Here is a 17,544-nt window from a genome sequence, read left to right as displayed (position 1 = left end):
TCACCTCGCAGGTAAGAATACAGAGCAGGACCTGGGTGAGAGAGGCCAATTTCAGAAGACTCTCTTCCTTTCCCCCAGACCCTTCCTGTGCCCTCTGGGACAACCCCCCCCTCCCCCCCCGCAGGGCCTTGCCCACTCCCCATGTCCTTAACACAGAGGGCTGAAGGAGCTGTGACACCACCGCAGGTACCAGCTACAGCATCCCGTTGGGAGCACCAGCCTCCCTCCCACCGGTGAAGGTCACGCCGGGGCTGCGGCCGCCCAGCAGAACCTCGCCGGGCTGCCACCGGCGAAGGGGCGGGTCGCACAGGGAGCTTGTGCGGCTGCGATTGGCTGTCGGCGGGGAGGCGGGGAGCGGCGGGGCCGCGCCTGGCTGCAGAGGCGGGCGCGGAGCCCAGAGCGGGCGCGGCGGAGCATCTTTGGGCACTGCTGCCCCGGTGCGGGCCGCCTTTCCCGCAGCCCCCGGCCTCCTATGGGCGGTGCCGGCGCCCCGGCCCCCGCACGCCCGTCCCGCTCGGCGTTAGCATGGGCACGGTGCTCTCCCTCTCCCCCGCCGCCTCTTCGGGCAAGGGCGGCGGCGGCGGGGGGCTTCTGGCCGACAAGGCACCGGGCAGGGTGCCGGGCAAAGGCGAGAGCCGGCTGAAGAGGCCCAGTGTGCTCATCTCGGCGCTCACCTGGAAGCGGCTGGTGGCTGCCTCGGCCAAGAAGAAGAAGAGCACCAAGAAGGTGACGCCGAAGCCCGGCGGCGGGGCCCCACCAGGGGCCCCGGGCCAGCCCGACCCGCTGGTGGTGCAGCGCAACCGCGAGAACTTGCGCAAGTCGGTGGTGGGGCCGGCGGAAGGCGGCAAGCAAGGCCCCCTGGCCGTGCCGGTGCCCACCGTGCCCTCGGCGCCGCAGGAGCTACACCCGGGCTCCGGCGGGGGGAAGCCGCCGCCGCCGCCACCGGCCGGCAGCCGAGCCCCAGGGTCCCCGCGCCGCGTGGTGGTGCAGGCGTCCACCGGCGAGCTGCTGCGCTGCTTGGGGGACTTCGTGTGCCGCCGCTGCTACCGCCTGAAGGAGCTGAGCCCCGGCGAGCTCATCTCCTGGTTCCGCAGCGTGGACCGCTCGCTGCTGCTGCAGGGCTGGCAGGACCAGGGCTTCATCACCCCAGCCAACCTGGTGTTTGTCTACCTGCTGTGCCGGGAAGCGCTGAGGGGCGAAGACATCGGAACCCAGGCTGAGCTGCAGGCCGCCTTCCTCACCTGCCTCTATCTCGCCTACTCCTACATGGGCAACGAGATCTCCTACCCGCTCAAGCCCTTCCTGGTGGAGGGCGACAAGGGGCGCTTCTGGGAGCGCTGCCTGGGCATCATCCAGCGACTCAGCTCCAAGATGCTGCGAATCAACGCAGACCCGCACTACTTCACGCAACTGTTCCAGGACCTCAAGAGCGAGGGCGAGGGTGGAGACGGGTCCAAGCACTGGACGATCAGCCTGGATCGCTAGGGAGGTACCAGGCCTCCGGCGCCGGGGGAAGGGGCAGCGAACGGAGGGGCAGGGGAGGCGAAAGACTGCCGTATTCCCCCACCCCTTTTCCCCCTCCCCGCATCCTCCTTGCCTTCCCCCCCCTCCCCGGCCTCCAGCTCCATAGAGACGCTGCTTGGACCCTCCCTGCTCCGGATCCGGCCGTGCGCCCCCCTCTTCTCATCCCTTCCGACCCCAGCTGGGGTCAGCGCTCCGGGATTCCGGGACGGCGGAGAAGACCCCGGGGGCGGTGTGGTGGTGGTCATATGGGGGTGTCCGTCCCGCTTGTGCGATGGGGAGGAGGGAGGGAAGCTGCCGAGGAACGGAGGTTCCTGGATGCGTTTTCTCTAGGGGAAAAAAAAAAGGGGGGAAAATGGAGCTGGGGTCGCGGGGCAGGAGGGTTCGGGGGGGTGGGGGGTGTCTCTTGGGTCCTGGGGGGCCCCGGGCAAACCATGCATGTGAACGACGCCCCTCGGCCCGCCGCTGGCAGAGCCGGCCCCGCGGGAGCCGCGGCCCCGGAGCTGTCCGTGGTGCTGGAGCAGCCGTGCCTGAGCAGACAAAGGCGTGGCGGGGGGGCGGGCAAGGCCGGGGGGGCCGCGGGTTTTCGTGTCGTGGGCGCTGCCACCCCCCACCCCCCACGTAGGGGTTACGGGCCCTCCCCGGGCATGGGTGATGCTGCCCCTCAGCCCGCGGAGCCGCCCCCTTGCCCCTTTGTTCGAGCTGCTGTGGGGGGTAATCCCCGCGGCAATCCTCCGCCTTCTGCGGTGCGCCCCACGAAACAGAATCCCGGTGGGGTGATTTCGGCTCCCCCCACCTTCCCCTCCCCCCCTTTGCCTTGCTATGGGGAAAGGGGTCTGTGCCAGAGGAGGCCTAGTGAGCCCAGAGGGAGGGGCCTGCTATGGTGGGGAGGGGGGGTCCCCTCTTCTCTTGCTTTGCTTCACTGAAGAATAAAGAGGTGGTCTGGACGGGCCTGGTGGTGGTTCCCTGGACTTGCTGGGCTGTGGTGTGCAAGGGGAATTGGGGGGGGGTTATGCCAAGATCCCAGTCAAGCCCCCTCTCCTCCCCAGGAGGAACTGGGGGGGGATGCTGGTTCTCAGAGGGGGCTTTACTCCCTGGTATGAGTTGGAGGTCGGAATTTCATCCTTGTTTGCTGTGCCCAAGGCTAGTCCTGGTCCATCTGAGGGCCTTCTGTCTCCCTGTGAGCTCTCCTGGCCGCCTCCATTCCAAATGGAAATGCCTCATGCCTGTCTGCTGCACTGAATTTAATCAGGATTCCAAATCGCACGTCACCTTCATTTTTATTTCTTTGTTTTTTTCTAAAGCTGCTCCCATCACTTCCTGCCTCCCTGTCTCTGCTCTGCAGTGCTGGGCTCCCTTCCCTGGCAGCAGCAGTCTGTGGGAGCTGTGTTGCTAGCCCAGTTACCAGCCTTGTGCTTCTGAAGACCCCCAGGGAGAGGGGTGGGGAGAGGGAAGGCTTTGCCTTTCTCATAGCTGGTTGCTATGCTTCAAGCTACTGAATTTGCCAGGGCTTCCTTAGCAGGATCCACAGCACATGCTCCCTGGTTGGGGTCTAAATCCAGTGCTTCGCAGCCCCTCTGAGCCAGGCTCTCTGGCTCCCCTCAGTCAGGAAGAGCTGTGCTGGCTCTGCAGGTCATGGAGGGTAAGCTGGATTCTCTCTACCTTTGTGTGCATCAGCAGAGCTGCTAATTAGGCCCAATCTGGCTCATTCAGGCAAAGCTGTGCTGCCAGGAAGATAGCACAGATGTCCCTGTGGCGGGGGCTGACCTGGCAGGGTGCTGTGCAAGGCTTTTCTGTGGCTGGGTAAACCCACCAGGACCTGTGCTGCTCTGCTTTCTCCTGTCCCTAATAGGGACTCTTGCCCCTGCCTTCAGATTGACATTCATGTGACCTTGTGGTGAGCTGCCTGGGCCAAAATATACTCCGACTCACCCCAAATTTGGCCATATCCACATCTTGTGCCAGGGAAGGTTGTTGCTCTTACTCTGTTTAAACAGGGGTGGAATTGGACCCTTAGAGCTGCTATGGGGCTGCTGGGGGAGCCTGACAATCCCCATTGTCGTTTTGCAGAGAGAGAAACTGAGGCACAGTGAGATGAAGCAGCATGCCACAATCCAGCAAGAGGGGTCTGAAGCACTGCAGGGTTAACACCCCAGCCATCCATGCTGGCTCTCTCCACCCTGAGCAGGGGGTGTTTGTCCAGTGGCCCCTGACCCCCAGTCATGGGGCTTTATAGAGTCTCATCTCCCGAGCTAAGCAACCTGTCAGCACTCACTGGTGGAGGTTTCTGACCCTACAGATCCCCTTAAAGACAACCTCAGACCTTCCATCCTCAAGCCACAGCCTTTTAAAATGCTTCCAGCTGCAGCAAGGCCATGTCCTTCCCCTCCTTCCTTGTGTTTCATTGATTAAGAGTGCTAGGCCTCATTGGGGGATTTAGAAAGAGCTAATTGCAGACTGGTAATTGAAGACAGCTTGGAGTCTCTGGAAATGTCAAGGAATGAGAGACAAGCTTAGATGCTCCTGTGCATTTAAATATGCATCGTCGGCTCAGGCAGAGCTTTACTGAGGGGAGAGATGTCTGGTTTTCCCTACCCCAGAGGACCTTATACAGCTGCTGAGAGGAGCAGGGCAAGGGGAGCACCCTTGTCTGGGAGCATTCTACTCACTCCAAGGCAAAGGGAAAGTGGGGGGCAACACACACAAGCTGGGGGGGGGGGTACTTAAGGTGAGAATTGTCAAACAGGCTTGGGAGCTTGGCCTTTTCCCCTCTGAGAAGCTGTGTGTTTTAATCTGTCAGACCCCTGCATGATGCCATGGGGGTCTGGGCTCAGGAGCCACCTGGGGTGTAGCAGTGGGGGGCTGAGACCCTTTTAGGACAGGCTGGAAATCCCCCCTTGCTGCCAGCTACAGGGCCCAGCGGTGTCTGGGGTTGCAGGGATGGGGGATTCACATCAGATTTGGGGCTCAGAGGTAGAGAGAGTAGCAGGGGCACGTCAGGGATCTATCACCATAGGGTCTTGGTGAGGAATCCCAGCTCTTTCCTAGTTTGAAATTCCTCCAGCAGCAATACTTCTCCTCCCTATGTCTCACAGTGGATGCCCCAGCTGCTCCAGTCCATGTTGCACCGAGGGAGGTAGGCAAAAGCCACGTGGTGCAGCCTGCAGTGGGCTCAGCCCCTCCCGCTCCACGAGGTCTCTTCTCAAGTTGTTGCATTCTTCTGCTCCCCAAGCCTGTATGGGGCTGCTGGAGACACCCTGGGTGGCAGTGGGTGCCCAGGGTGCATAGTCAGCCATGGAAGTGGGGGTTTCTGCCGGGAATGTGGGACTCCATTGCCCTGCTGCTGTGTCTGCAGAGCAAGCTCCATGCACTGGATGTGCTGGCCATGGCACTGAGGCATGGAGGAGGCATGGGTGGCTGGAGCGACCAGCCTGGCAATCAGTGCCTCCTCCTGCTGGACAAACAACGGTGAGGCTCTGCTCTTGCTATTAAGAGTTGGCAGCATCCCCCAGAGCGACTTGGAGCTGCTCCGTGGGGAGGAAACTGCTCCGGATGATGCAGACCCGGTGCCCACGTGGTTGGTGAAGAACCTGCCTCAGCTCAGCTTTCTGCGTAATCCCTTCCCCTCCGTTTGGCTGTGAGGATGATGGATAACATGTTCCTCGAGGCAGATGGAAGTGGGAGGTCTGTCTTCTGCTTCTGTGGGAGTTACTTGGACACTGGTTCCATTTCAGCTTCAGGATGCTGCTGCTCTGCTAAATTGGGAATGATTTGTGGGTACAGGTTTCTGGTCCCCTCCCTGCTTCACGGCACTTTGGTCACAGCTGCTGATGGGATGTCTAGGGGAGAAGACATGGACAAAATGACCCAGGGAGATGGCAGCAAATGGCAGAGAGAGCATGAGGGGTCACAGGTTAAACTGGTTGATGAGGTATTTGTAGCCAGGCAGGGGCAGGACAGCTACCACAGGGGCTCAGCTGATGAGGAATGCATCCAGGCTGGGGTGGGACCTGCAAGAGGCTTTGAGCTCTGCCTGTGCCCAGGGTTAGCCTAATGGCAGAGACCAAGGGAGGTGGGACAGCAGAGAGTTTGGTCCCTGCTGTAGCCAAAAACATGGGCTGTGGCATTGCCTGGCTGTTGGGTATTTCACTGAGGAACACAGACAGTGGACAGCTCTGCACCGAGAAGCTGGGGCAGGTGGAGAAGCGGAACCCAAGCCCCTGTGATGGTTAATCCATCTGCCACAGAACCCAGCAGAGCGGAGGGCCAGGACTGCCTACGCTATCGTATTACCTCAAGCCCGCTGAGAGCTGAGCATGGTTACCCTGTGCTGTGTCTCCTGCCTGTCTCATGGTCCTGTGCCACCCCTGAGGACCGAGCTCCTTGGGGTCAGCGGGGCAGCACCAAGCTGTGGCCTAGGGCAGTTGTGGGGAGCCTGCCCCAGGGAGTGAGTGCTCCCAGGGCTGGACTGGATGCTGCTACCTCATCAGAAGTCCTGCATTAGAGTGTAATCTGGCATTAGCACATTAATCCAGTCCTCCCCACTGCCCAGCCCTTGCCCTCAGCAGTCCGGCCCAAGGTCTCAGGGTACAGCTGAGCAGGCGCAGAACCAGGACATTGTCTCTGTGGCAGCCTTGCCTGGGCGCCAGGGAGCAGGTGGCAGCAGGGACAAGGTTTAGGGCTCCATCCAGAGCAGCCCTGTGTCTGGGGAGAGCAGCAAAGAGGAAAGAAACCCAACATGGACAAAGTTTCCCCCAGGTAAATCCATGACCTGGGGGGTTGACGGTGACAGTATGGCCCCAACTTCAAGCACCTTGGCAAGGGAGAATGCAGCATCTCTTGGAAGCATCACAGTGGCCCTTTGGAGGGGCTCCACGGGGGGGTTTGGAGCCTGACCGCCAGCACCTGCAGGCTGCAGCTGGGCCACACTGTTACAAGGCGCTTTGCAGGGAGCCAGGCCAAGGGAAGGTGGCGTCTGGAGAGAGGATGTGAGTCAGCAGCTTGGAGGGGGGTGGGGGGTGGGGAGGAGAGTCAAAGAACTAGCGAGGTGGGGATGGGAAGAGGGAAAGAGGTGGGAACTGGGAGAGCTGGGGAGGGAGCAGGAGTGGGCAGGGCGGCAGCCCACATCCTCTGGGCAGACGTGACCCGGCTGTGCTGTGAAGGCTCTTCACAGTGTGAGAAATGAAGCAAGTGGTAACATGGCTCTGCTAAAATAGGAGAGGGGCTATGCCAGCCCCCTCCGATCCCTTACTGTGGGGGTGGGAGGCTTTGGGAGAGTTGGAGGGGTCCCTCCACCATCCTGACAAGAAGCTGGAGCCAGGGCAGGGCTCAGTCCTGCCCTTTTGCTGGCTAAGCAAAGCCAGAAACAAAGATGCATGTTTTGTTTTTAAGCAGGGAAAAAAAAACTTCTGCCTTTAATCACAAGGCAGCAGAAGGAGCTGCCCGACCAGGTGCTCTGCTCCCTGGCTCTTCCCAGCGCAGGCTGAGGTCCTTTGGGACTGCGTTCACCCATCACACGTCGGGCACCTGAGGACTCCCCGCAGGTAGGTCTGGAGCCAGCCGCCCCAGACATGCTCCTCACCCAGCTGCGCACCCCCCTGCCAGGGGTGGTGCTCCCCCGTCAGCCCCCCGCGCTGCGCACCCCCGGTCAGGGCCGGGCACGCTGCTGCGCCGGGAGCCGCGCCGGGCCCGGCCCTGCTCGCCCATTGGCAGGATTTTGCTGCAGTCTGCTCCGAGCCGGCGGTTTTGGTGACTGAAGCAAGCGGCGCTGCCGGCAGGCTGGGTCAGATGGGGCTCCGGGGAGGGGGGGGGGGGGGTTGGGGGGGTGTTGCGTTGGGTGGGAGTTGATGCTCTGTCTCCTCCCCTCAGGTAAGCACAACATGGGGGTGAGAGGAGGGGTTTCTGCAAGTGGGATCTAAGGATAGAGCATCCCGGGTTGCCATGGTGACACGGGCTGCATCCTCAGGCGAGCGAGAGCATCGCTGGTGCAATCCTGCGTGAGGGTCCCAACCTTCCCTCCTGGCTGCATCCCTCGGGAGTGCAGGGCTTGGATCCTGGCTTTTGGGGTGGCACTCTGGGGACAGAGCAGGGGGACTGTGCCAGGGGAGCTCAGAGCAGAATGAAGCAAGCCCTCAGCTGCAGCCTGTTGCATTGGAAGTGTGCGGTCGACCTCCCTCTCCCAAAAAGGTAACTCTCCACTTTTCACAGCATGTCCACTCTCTGATCCAGCAGGAACCTGGTTTACAGGGCTAGGAATGAGGAGGGAACTGGGCTCAGCTTTGCTTCCCTGGTGCAGGCACTGGCAGAGGGACAGGACTGGGATGGCAGGAGGGGACCTATCAGTGACCCACATCCTTTAATCCGAGTCCTGCCTTGCGTCATGCAGTTACCTAAGCCCCAAAGCAGGCTCCTCTGACAGAAGCATGGCCCTGAGTCTGCAGGAGCCAGCTGTGGCCAGCTCCCCCATTTTGCCCTTGCAAGGCCGAGCCTGGGGATGTCTTCAGCCTGAGTGCTTGTTGCACGGGGGTAACGACTCCTTTTCCCTGCACTTTACCTTTTGCTGGCCTTGAGGATCAGCCTGTGGAATGCTCAGAGGCCTTGGGGGGAGGGACGCACCCGGAGGGACCCACCCAGCCCCTGCAGCTCCTTTCCCATACAAGGACTCCCTGCTGGCAGCATCAGTTCCTCCCCTCCACAGCCTGAGCCCTCTCCAAAGGGGATACTCACATCATATCACCCTCCCTTAAGCTGATTAGGGCAGTGAGGCTGTGTCTGAGCAGATGCCACTAAGGCCGTAAGAGTGGCCAGACCCTGGGGGACACAGAGGGGCCAGCACAGAGGCCACAGATCTGAGGGTTGCTCTTACCTCTGTGGTGCAGGGAGAGGGCCTGGGGGGACTGACCACTCTATAGGCTGAATGACACCCCCCTGTAGAGCGATCTGATCCCTGCCATAAGCCTGACTCCCAGCCCTGGCCCCATGGACCTCTGATGGGATATGGGGTGAAGACCACAGTCCCAAGGCAGGGAAAGCAGAGGGCAGCCCCTGAGCCCACACCAGCCACCACCAGTACCAGTGAATCTGTGGGCACGTTCCTGAAGCCAGGCAAGCACTGCTTTCCTGCTCACCCCTGTATCAATGTCACACTTGAGCCTGGCTTCATGGTTTGGGACCTCCCTTCTCCTGGCACAGTGCAGTCCAGCAGGGACATCCTCTGCAGGATCAGGCATCGCTGGACCCATTGCATTGCCCCAGCTGGTTGCGCGGGCTCTGTGGGTCACCAGAGATCTGCCTTCTGGTGTCCTAAATTCCCTCGGATGATGACGGGGTAGCAGACATCCCACCAGGCCAACTGCATCTCTTCCTCCAGCTTCCACATCCACTAGCCAGCCTGAGAACAGGGCTTGTGGCTTCCCTGAAAGGGTGTCTCAAGCAGCCCAGAGGTTTCCAACTCTGCCCTGTTTCTTGGAGGCTGTAAGAGCCAGAGGTAATGCCTGGAGAAAAGGTGATGCAGCAGGGTGGGCACATCCTCCCTACCCCAGCCCTGAAGGTGCTCTGGCTTGGATGAGAGGGGATTTACTGGGTGGTTTTCCCTCTCGCCATCCCTAAAGACACAAGAGGGCACAGGTCACAGCACCTTTCTATTTATTGAAGACCAATCCCTCCCCCCAGCCAGCGCAGAGCCCTGCATACCCAGCTCTTCTGCACCCAGTGGGCTAAAGTCCTGCTCTGGAGAATGGGGGCACCTCCTCAGACCCCAGGGAAGAGGTGCAGGGCTGCTCCTCAGTGCCCAGGGCTCCAAGCCTTGTTGTCCCTTCTCCTGCTCCACCTGCCACCCAGCTTTGTCCCTGGAGATGTCGATGTCCCCACCTTGAAAGTGTCCAACTAAGCCCTGCATATGAGGTCTGAAGACACAAATTGGATCATTAAACTTGGAAGTGACCAGCAGGACATAGGCTTCTGTGCAGGGTGTTGGAGACTGTCCTGCTCTGTGACATAGTCCTCAGGCACTGGGGAGAAGGGAGGGCTGCAGGGGTGCTGCCTCTGGGCTCTTGCCTTGCCCTGAGGGGCTAGCTGTGCCCCCCACACCTGCCCCTGAATCCTCCAACCCCTGGGCAGGAGTTAAACCCATGAAGGACATCTGCTCTCCAGACCAAGGCTTTTCCTGAGGTCTGGAGGAAGCCACCACACTGGCCGGAGGTGTAGTAGAGATGGAAGAAAGGAAAGCTTTGGAGGCAAAGGTGGGGGACCAAGGAGCAGCAAGGGGGGGGTCCCCTTTCCCTACCCCTGCCCCAGTGGAACATGCACCCATAGATGCTGCTGCCCTCGGGACTCAGCTCCTCTCTGCAAGGAGAGGGGAGGGCGGGAACAGGCTGGGGGAAGAGCATGGGGTGGGCAGCATGTTGCAAAGAAAAGGTGGGGGGAGCATGATCCCCGCCAGGAGGTGAGCCCTTGGTTTTTCCTTCCATTCGCACCCTGCTTTAGGTATCCATGTGCATTCCCAGGGTGATGGATCCCTCCTCATCCTAAATTGAGATGACTTTTCTTCTCCAGCTACCCACCTCAGGGAACCAACCCACCTACCCTGCAAGCACCCCTCACACATCACACCACCCTCCAAATCTAAAAAGGGGCAACTGAGAGCAGGCCATGATCCCACCCCCCATTCCTCCCTGCAGAGCTCCACAGCCCCACACTGCCAGGGTCATGCGCCTGGCACAGCTGAGCCTCTAATGATAGTGGTTGTTCATGTTGTTGAGGTGGGAGGCTGCCATGGCACTGAATGGGGCAGAGGGCTGCAGCCCATGCCCAGGGTAGAGGGATGGGCTGGAGCCAGGCCAATAGGAGAAGCCAGCTGGTGTCACCCCCGAGGTCATGAGATTGAGTTTGGAAATGCCTGAGAAGGGCAGTGGGGCCAGGTTTCCCTGGAATTTGTAGAGAGTGTGATCGGGAGCGGCTGGCTGGCACACCTGAGCCAGCCCATGGAAGTCGAACTTGTAGGCGTAGCGCTTGCCATGGACCTTGGTCATGATGTTCTTGTCGTAGTAGTAGCGCAGTGCCCGGCTCAGCTTGTCGTAATTCATGTTGGGTTTGCTCTTCCGCTCGCCCCAGCGCCGCGCCACCTCGTCGGGGTCGATCAGCTTGAACTCCCCGTTCGTGCCTTCCCACGCGATGCAGTTCAGGTTGGCCCGGTCCGAGAGCAGCTCCAGCAGGAACTGCCACAGTTGGATCTGCCCGCTGCCTGCAAGGCCAGGCCCCAGAGAGGTTAAAGCTCCCTCTCAGGACACAAAGAACGGGGTGAGATATGCCCCAGTCTCCTTGACCCTCTGATATGTTGCCACCTCCCAGACCCAGGTTTCAGACATCCCTCATTACATTTTCCCTCCTCTAGAGACACAGAAGATGGTAGCGAGGTTGTGTCTCCCTTTTAGTATCCCTTCCTGTGCCCCAAGCAAAAGGAGGAGAAGATGCTCGTGCACCTCAGGACAGGGATAGGATGCTCAGAGGTCAATGCAGGCTGCAGTGGGTCTGGATCCAGGGTCCCCACATCCCTCCCACCCTGATTCACATCCTGCTGAAGATGAATACCTGCTCATTTGCTTCGGTGTGAGGATCTGGCTTGGTTCTTTCATCTGCAGCCCCAGGAAGGACGTATCTTGGCAGTGCCCTGGTCTATCCCAGAACAAATGTTTCCCACTGCCACCTCTGCTTGAAATTGAGCTGGTATCACAGCACAGCCCCTTCCCATTTCTAAGGCGTACTGTGTCCTACAGGGATGTCCCCACAGTAAGCTGAAGTCAGAGTACAACACTGCTCTGACCTGCACCCTTGACAGGCATAGGCAGGTACAGGGGAAGGAGAGACCAGAATAGGACAGGACCTGCTGCAGCTTTGAATCAGGCACCACTGCTCATTTCCGGAGGAAAACTGCCCTTTCTGAGCCATGGCCATTGCACCCACAGCTTACACTGAGGAGCACCCTTTCTGGATGCCTGAGATGCTCCTGTACCAGCCTGTGCATACACAAAGCTTGGCACGCCTGGACATGCCCATGGTGAGGCACAACGACAGGATCCAGTGGGTCTGGCCAGAGAACCTGAGAGGAGAGGGTCCCTGGAGCTTAGGGTGATGAGCAGTCCCACCTCTGGGACCCAGCCACCCTGCAGAGCAGCTCTGCACTTACCTAGACCCCCTTCTATCCTCCCCTCAAACAGCACCCCCTGCACATCCCTGCCTCCGCCTCTGGCCCTTGTAGCACAGTGATACCGTGCCCCTATTTTGTCTAAAGGTGCTTGGATCCCATATAGAATTTTAGCACTCACAACTGCTGCAGCAGGCAGTTGCACAGCTCAGCTACATTTCCCACTAAGAACCACCTTGTCCTGCTTGTTCCACACCCACCTATTTTATCTGATACCCCCACAATTCTTGTTCCAGAAGAAGAAGGGAACAGCCATTCCTCATCCATCCCCATTCCACCAAACCCCACTTGGACACCCTGATCCAAGCAGGTGAGTCCAGGTCTTTCCAAAGTATTGTACTTCCAAATTCACTAACCTGAGACCAAGGTAGGAACCTCTCCTCCCTAAGGTACATCCTCAGTCCTCACCCTAGGCTTTTGCTCTCCCCTGCCCATGCAAGGAGGGCAGGAGGGTGTTGGGATGCAGCTGGATGAGGTAGCAAGGCTCAATCCTGAGTGCCGCAGGGTGCTATGCTGCAGCACCCAGCAGTTCCCCAAAGAAACCTCCAGGGATCCAGAAAGGTCCTTCTTGCTGCAGTGCGCAGAGTATGGCTGGGGCAGATTCCGCAGTGCAGATGCAAAAGGGTCCCCCCTCCCACCCCAAAACCCAGGGCTCCCCTTTTCCTGCTCCGAGCACCCTCTGGCCCCTGTCTCCTTGCCAGACAGGCAAGCTACACGTCCCAAATACCACAGTGGCCGATGGCCAGTGCTGCTGCACTCACAGCTGGCTCCGGGCTGCATCCCGGCTAGCCCTCGGCCAGTCTCCGGGGCCCCTGCATGGTTTTCCCTGGACGGATGGCTCCGACTCCTGAGGATCCATCCTCTCCCAGCCGAGACAAGCTGTGCCCTGCCTGAGCCCCAGCCCCTTACCGGCAGCTCCTTCCCCGGTAGTATCTCACCTATCATAGAATCAACTAGGCTGGAAAAGACCTTTAAGATCATCAAGTCCAACCTTTTCCCCAGGACTGCCAAATCCACCACCAAACCATGTCACTAAATCCCCCCTCATGTCACCTCATTCCCCCTCTCCCAGGATCGTGTCACCCGAGCCCGGATTAACCCGCCCAGCTCCCGGGCTGGTTGGCAGCTCCCTCCCCATCTGATATCCCTGGAGCACCTGGGGGACTCTGTCTGGGACCCCGCACCTGCCCTGCTGCGGGGCTCCGCCGGCGCTGGGCACCTTGCTCCGCTCTGCTGCGAAGGGACGGCTGGTCCTGCCCGTCGGGGCTCTCCCCGGTGGTTTAAGCGGCGGGGTGAGCCTGGCCCGAGCCTCCCGCAGCAGCAGGGAGCTGGACACAAGGGCGGGAAGGGGGCCCCGATGGCTGCGGTGCGGGATGGATGCTTGTGCTCCGGGGAGTGCCCGCTCCGGGCGGGCCGGCAGAAGAGGCAGCGGGGCTCTTACCTTTCTGCACGCCGGGACTGAGAGACCCCCACGCCTGGCTCTTCCCGTCTTTGAACAAAGTTTCCCCGACTGGATCTGGGGGGGAAAAAGGGGCGCGGGTGGGGGTGGAGGGGGGGCTGGAGCCAGGCGGGACCGCGAACCCCGGCGCCCACCCGCGGGCAGCCTCCCCGCAGCCCCCGGCCTCTCCCCCTCTCCTGCACCGCCGCCGCAGCGAAGCCAGGAAACGCGTCCAGGAAAAAGGAAATCCGATTTCCGACCGAGCCGGGGAAGCTTTTAAATAGGAATAGAAAATCCCGCGGACTGGGGCAGGGAGAAGAAAAGGAGAAGTGGGAGAGAGCTATGGGGCACAGGGAGAGGAGGCGGGTGGGGTGGAAGGATGGGTGGCAATAGCAGCGGATGGAAGGAAGGACCAGTGTTGGTGTTTGGAGAGTGGACGGCTTGCAAAAGGAGAGATAGATAGGTGGATGAAAGGAAGGAGAGATGGGTGGATGGAAGGGTGGAAGGACAGAAGGGAGGTGGGTAGATGGAGGGAAGGACTAGAAGGAGGGGAGGAAGGATGAGAGGTAGACGGATTGAAGGAAGGGCAGGTAATGGGCAAGACCGTGGATGAATGGGCTGGTGGAAGGGACAGAGGGTAGATGGAGGGAATGGCAGGTAGTGGAGGCAGAGAGACAGAGGGACAGGTGGGGGGGGGGGGGGGGGGGGGGGAGAAGGGTGGATGGAAGCACAGGGAAAGGGTGGGTATGTGGAAAGATGGGTTGGAAAGACAGAAGGGTGAATGGAGGGATGGAAGGACAGGGAGACGTTGAGTGGGTGAAGGATGGAAAGGAAGATGGGTGTGCGGGCATGGAAGGCTGTGAGGGCAGCTAGAAGGAAGGAAGGAAGAAGGGATGGTTGTGGGTCTGGAAGCCAGGAAAGGAGGACGGAGAGAGAGAGAGAGGAAAAGGCAGGGTGGGCGCTGAGGGAAACGGGCAGAGAAGAGCCCCGGGGCAGCGGCGGGGGCGGATGCTGTGCGGTGCACGGCGCTGCAGCGGGGCCGGGGGTTCCGCCCGTACCTGGCAGGTACATGTTGAGCAGCAGTGGCACCGCTCCGGCGCCGTGTCTCATGGCAGCTGTGGGGGCGGCCTGCGGGCTGCATGTTTTAATATTCCTGCCCCTATTATTATTATTATTATTCCACTTTATCAGGGAGCAGCTGATGGCGAATAAATGGCAGCGGGACGGGCAGGGGACGGGCAGGGGCCGGGGGAGGCGGGGGGGGGGGGGGGGGGGGAGTTTCCAGGCAACTCGCAGGGGCTCGGGGCCCCGGCTCCAGCAATTTCCTCCTCTGTAATTAAAGCGGGCGCTGCCCCCCCCTCTCCCCCCTCCCCCCCCCCGCTATCGGGCCCGCATCAGACTTTAATCACGGCCGCGGGTTTCTATGGAGAGCGGCTCGGGCCGCTTCCTGCATCTTCCGCCTCCTTAACTCTTCGCAAACACGGCTCTGCTATCCCAGCTGGGAGCGGGGCTCGGACACTGCCTGGAGACAGCCCAGGCCTGGACTCCCACCAGCATCCTGTCCCCCAGTCCACAAGGCCGGCCGGTGGGCACGGTGGTCCCCACGCTGCCCTCCACATCTCACTGTTCAGTACTGGCATCGTCCCGCTTGCCTCCATCCCTCCAAGCCACCCATGTTGCCTGCCACAGGCCTCTGTGCCTGCTCCTTCTCCAGCTCTGGGGTCCTCAGTGCAGTCCTGGGGTCCCCTTGCAGGTTGCAGAGCCCTGGGGTGGGTCAGTTGGGTCCCCACCACGTCCCTCCATCTCCGAGACACTGCGAATGGGATTCTTTTGCAGTGCCCAGAGCTCCAGTGTAGGTTAAGTGCATCTCCAGCAGTTGGTGGCACCAGCTTTACCACTTCCTTGGTTTCTCCATGCTCTTCTGGACAGCCTCTGCCATTCTGGGGTCCACAGCCCTGTCCTGATCTCTTGCCCATCTTTATTAGGACTTGTAGAAACCGGGTGACTCTCCACACTCACCCAAACCTTCATGCTCCATCTCCACCACCTTGTCCCGGGCAGCCCTGGGTGTTGTACAGATGGGAGGACAATTCGGGGAGAAACTTGTAACAGGGAAAGGGTCTGGGGTGATCTTGGCTCCCAAAAGACGCATCTGACCAGGTTTTGCCCCACCATATATGGCTCCAGCTGCAACATCAGCTGCAAGGTCCCAGTGGAGCTTCTGCACCCCCAGCCAGGACCCTCTGCCAGCACCTCACAACTTGAGGCAGCCAGGCAGCATGCCAGCAGTGGGCACCAGCTTTGCGCCATGAGTCCAATGTTGTACAGCCAAGCCACCCATCAGCCCATGACCTCTCCTGCAGTGTTTCATAGATGTCTAGTAAAAGGATGAGCACTCATGATGTACTTAGATGTATTTCTTGAAAGTGGTCATCATGAGATATGAATCCAATGGAAATCAGGATATGGCCACATGTCAGACCCACAATGATCATTTATACTGCAGCCAAAATGTGCCTTGCATATGAAGAAGCTGCATCCCATGGGGAGCAATATCAGACAGGGGGCCACAGTCCAAAAAAGCTGGTGGCTCCTCCTTGGTGGGGGTGAGGTGGGCTCCTGGTGCTCCACCCCCGCTGCTCATCCTCATGGGGAGCAGGGAGCAGATGCTGGTGAGGGGATGCATCAGCAGAGCCCGTGGTAATCCCCCACCAATCCCGTTTGTGTGTAATAGCCCTTAAAAAGTTTTTCTTCCCCCAGCTTGTGCCCTGAGCTCCCCTGACCCCTGCAGAGGGTGTTCCAGCTCTGCACAGCCCAGCAGCCCTGGCTGCTCCCCCCATACCTCTCCTCCCCAGCCCCCTAAGTGCAGATCTCCCCCCAGCAGTGGTTCCGCAGCCTCCCAGACTTGCTTTCGCTGCCTGAGTCACTGCAACAAAACGCAGGCAACGGAAAACAAGCCCCAGAGACAGCGGCGGGAGGTGGGGAGGGGGCCAGACCCACCGAGCCCCTCTCTCCTGGCAGCCCCAGTGACCAGGATCTTCCTCCAGGAAACCTTGCATGGCAGAGGGCACGGAAGGGGGAGCCTGGGCTGTGGGACACCACATCATCCCAGAGCTGGGGAAGCAGTTTGGGATCAGCCTGAGAAGCAGGAGCTGGAGATGGGGAGGCTGTGGGGAGCACTGGGGATGGGGACTCCTGGTTCCCTGGGAGAGCCAGAGGAGAGGGGTTACAGTGTGGTGTGAGAGGACTGGGGGCTTTGGGTGATCTGAGGGGTGTAGAGGAGCAAGGAGTGTGGGGTCCCAGGGGCTGGGGAGCCCTGAGCAATATGACACCAGGTTAATGAGGGAGCTGGGACATGGGGCAGCTGGAGAAGACCCATGGGGGGGAAATGGGGGGTTGGGGGGGCAGTACAGAGTACACGAGGAATCCAAGGACCCACGCCACCATGGGGAACCCAGGAGACAGAGCTTTGGGTTCATGGGAGATCTGGGAGATGTGGGTTCAGGTCTGTGGGGCTTCAGCGGACAGAGCCCAGACACGTGGAGCACCCAGCTGGCAGCAGCAGCAGGTCCCTCTGGCTGCAAGCAGGCAGTTTGCCCTCCCCCCCAAACCCAGCACTCTCCCCTACCCCGAGATGGAGCACTAAGGACCCCACATTTTGCTGTGACCCCCGCAGATCCCCCCCTTCCCTGCCCTATGCTCAGGTGCCCAGAAGACTTCACCTGTCTGCGGGTGTCGTGGAGCAGAGTAGAGCTGACGTGGCCTTGTGCGGGCTGCAGCCCGGCTGGGTGTGCAGGAATGTGTTTGTGCAGGGGGAGAGGCTGCTACCGTGGGGCCTGGCGGGGTGGGGCCAGCAGGGACACGGGGGGGGGGGACAGGGGAGGGATGGGGGGCACCCTGCAGTGGGGGCACACAGAGTGCTGTGGGCTTTGTATGGTGCACATTGGGGGGCCAGGTTAGAGAGAGCAGGGACGTGCGTGGGCACACTTGTGGGCAAACTCGTGTGCAGTGCACACGCTTACACACGCATGCACACAAACACAGGCCAGAGCTGGTGTCTCTGTGCTGTCCTGGGTGCAGGCTGTGCACACACTGACCCCAGCCCTGTCCTTCCCAGTCTCCAGCACCCTTCTAGAGCCTCCACAGCTCCAAAGCCAAGTGTGCTTGCAGCAAGGTGGGCATCAGGGGACCCAGGTGTCCAAGCCACCCGCCACTGTTCCACCGTCCTGAGGCTTTAAGAGAGGATGTCCTGGGTGGTGGGAGCACCTTGGGAGCAGAGGCCTGTGCCCCAGGAGGGCTCTGGCGTGGAAGAAGAAGAGGAGGCAGGGAAAGGGTGCTGGAGGAGGAGAAGGAGGCTGGGTGGGACTCCCGGTGTGCCCGGGCG

At 60.4% G+C, this 17,544-nt stretch overlaps 2 protein-coding genes across 3 annotated transcripts; one reads left to right on the top strand and one right to left on the bottom strand.

Annotated features, from left to right (window-relative positions):
• Window positions 1-345: 345 nt before the first annotated feature.
• On the top strand, window positions 346-2,156 carry CDK5R2 (cyclin dependent kinase 5 regulatory subunit 2). The gene has a single exon (XM_061459509.1). It carries the CDS (start codon window positions 526-528, stop codon window positions 1,483-1,485), a length of 960 nt encoding a protein of 319 aa, XP_061315493.1. The 5' UTR covers window positions 346-525; the 3' UTR covers window positions 1,486-2,156.
• Window positions 2,157-9,148: 6,992 nt separating this feature from the next.
• FEV (FEV transcription factor, ETS family member) lies at window positions 9,149-14,801 on the bottom strand. Of its 2 annotated transcripts, XM_061459508.1 has the most exons (3): window positions 14,219-14,801; window positions 13,164-13,238; window positions 9,149-10,762 (listed from the first exon to the last, which is right to left on the bottom strand). In XM_061459508.1, exons 1-3 carry the CDS (start codon window positions 14,268-14,270, stop codon window positions 10,251-10,253), a joined length of 639 nt encoding a protein of 212 aa, XP_061315492.1. In that variant the 5' UTR covers window positions 14,271-14,801; the 3' UTR covers window positions 9,149-10,250. The 2 variants fall into 2 exon arrangements, with proteins under 2 accessions (XP_061315492.1, XP_061315491.1); XM_061459507.1 differs by lacking the exons at window positions 13,164-13,238; window positions 14,219-14,801 and adding an exon at window positions 12,484-12,743.
• Between the last annotated feature and the right edge of the window lie 2,743 nt (window positions 14,802-17,544).

The sequence above is a fragment of the Pezoporus flaviventris genome, unplaced genomic scaffold, assembly GCF_033815535.1.
Source record: "Pezoporus flaviventris isolate CSIRO_AGI_PZ_B2104156 unplaced genomic scaffold, CSIRO_AGI_Pfla_v1 ptg000029l, whole genome shotgun sequence".
Lineage (NCBI taxonomy): Eukaryota > Metazoa > Chordata > Aves > Psittaciformes > Psittacidae > Pezoporus > Pezoporus flaviventris.
Note: the sequence above shows the minus strand (reverse complement) of the source record. Positions and strands in the feature narration are given on the sequence as shown.

What these genes read in the sequence shown, in the direction of transcription:
- CDK5R2 (XM_061459509.1), top strand. Translation starts at nt 526, where the DNA reads ATGGGCACGGTGCTCTCCCTCTCCCCCGCCGCCTCTTCGGGCAAGGGC.
- FEV (XM_061459507.1), bottom strand. Translation starts at nt 12,703, where the DNA reads ATGATCTTAAAGGTCTTTTCCAGCCTAGTTGATTCTATGATAGGTGAG. An exon ending in GATGCAGCCCGGAGCCAGCT is followed by an intron (nt 10,763 to 12,483) that starts GTGAGTGCAGCA and finishes CTGGCCTTGCAG; the next exon opens with GCAGCGGGCAGATCCAACTG.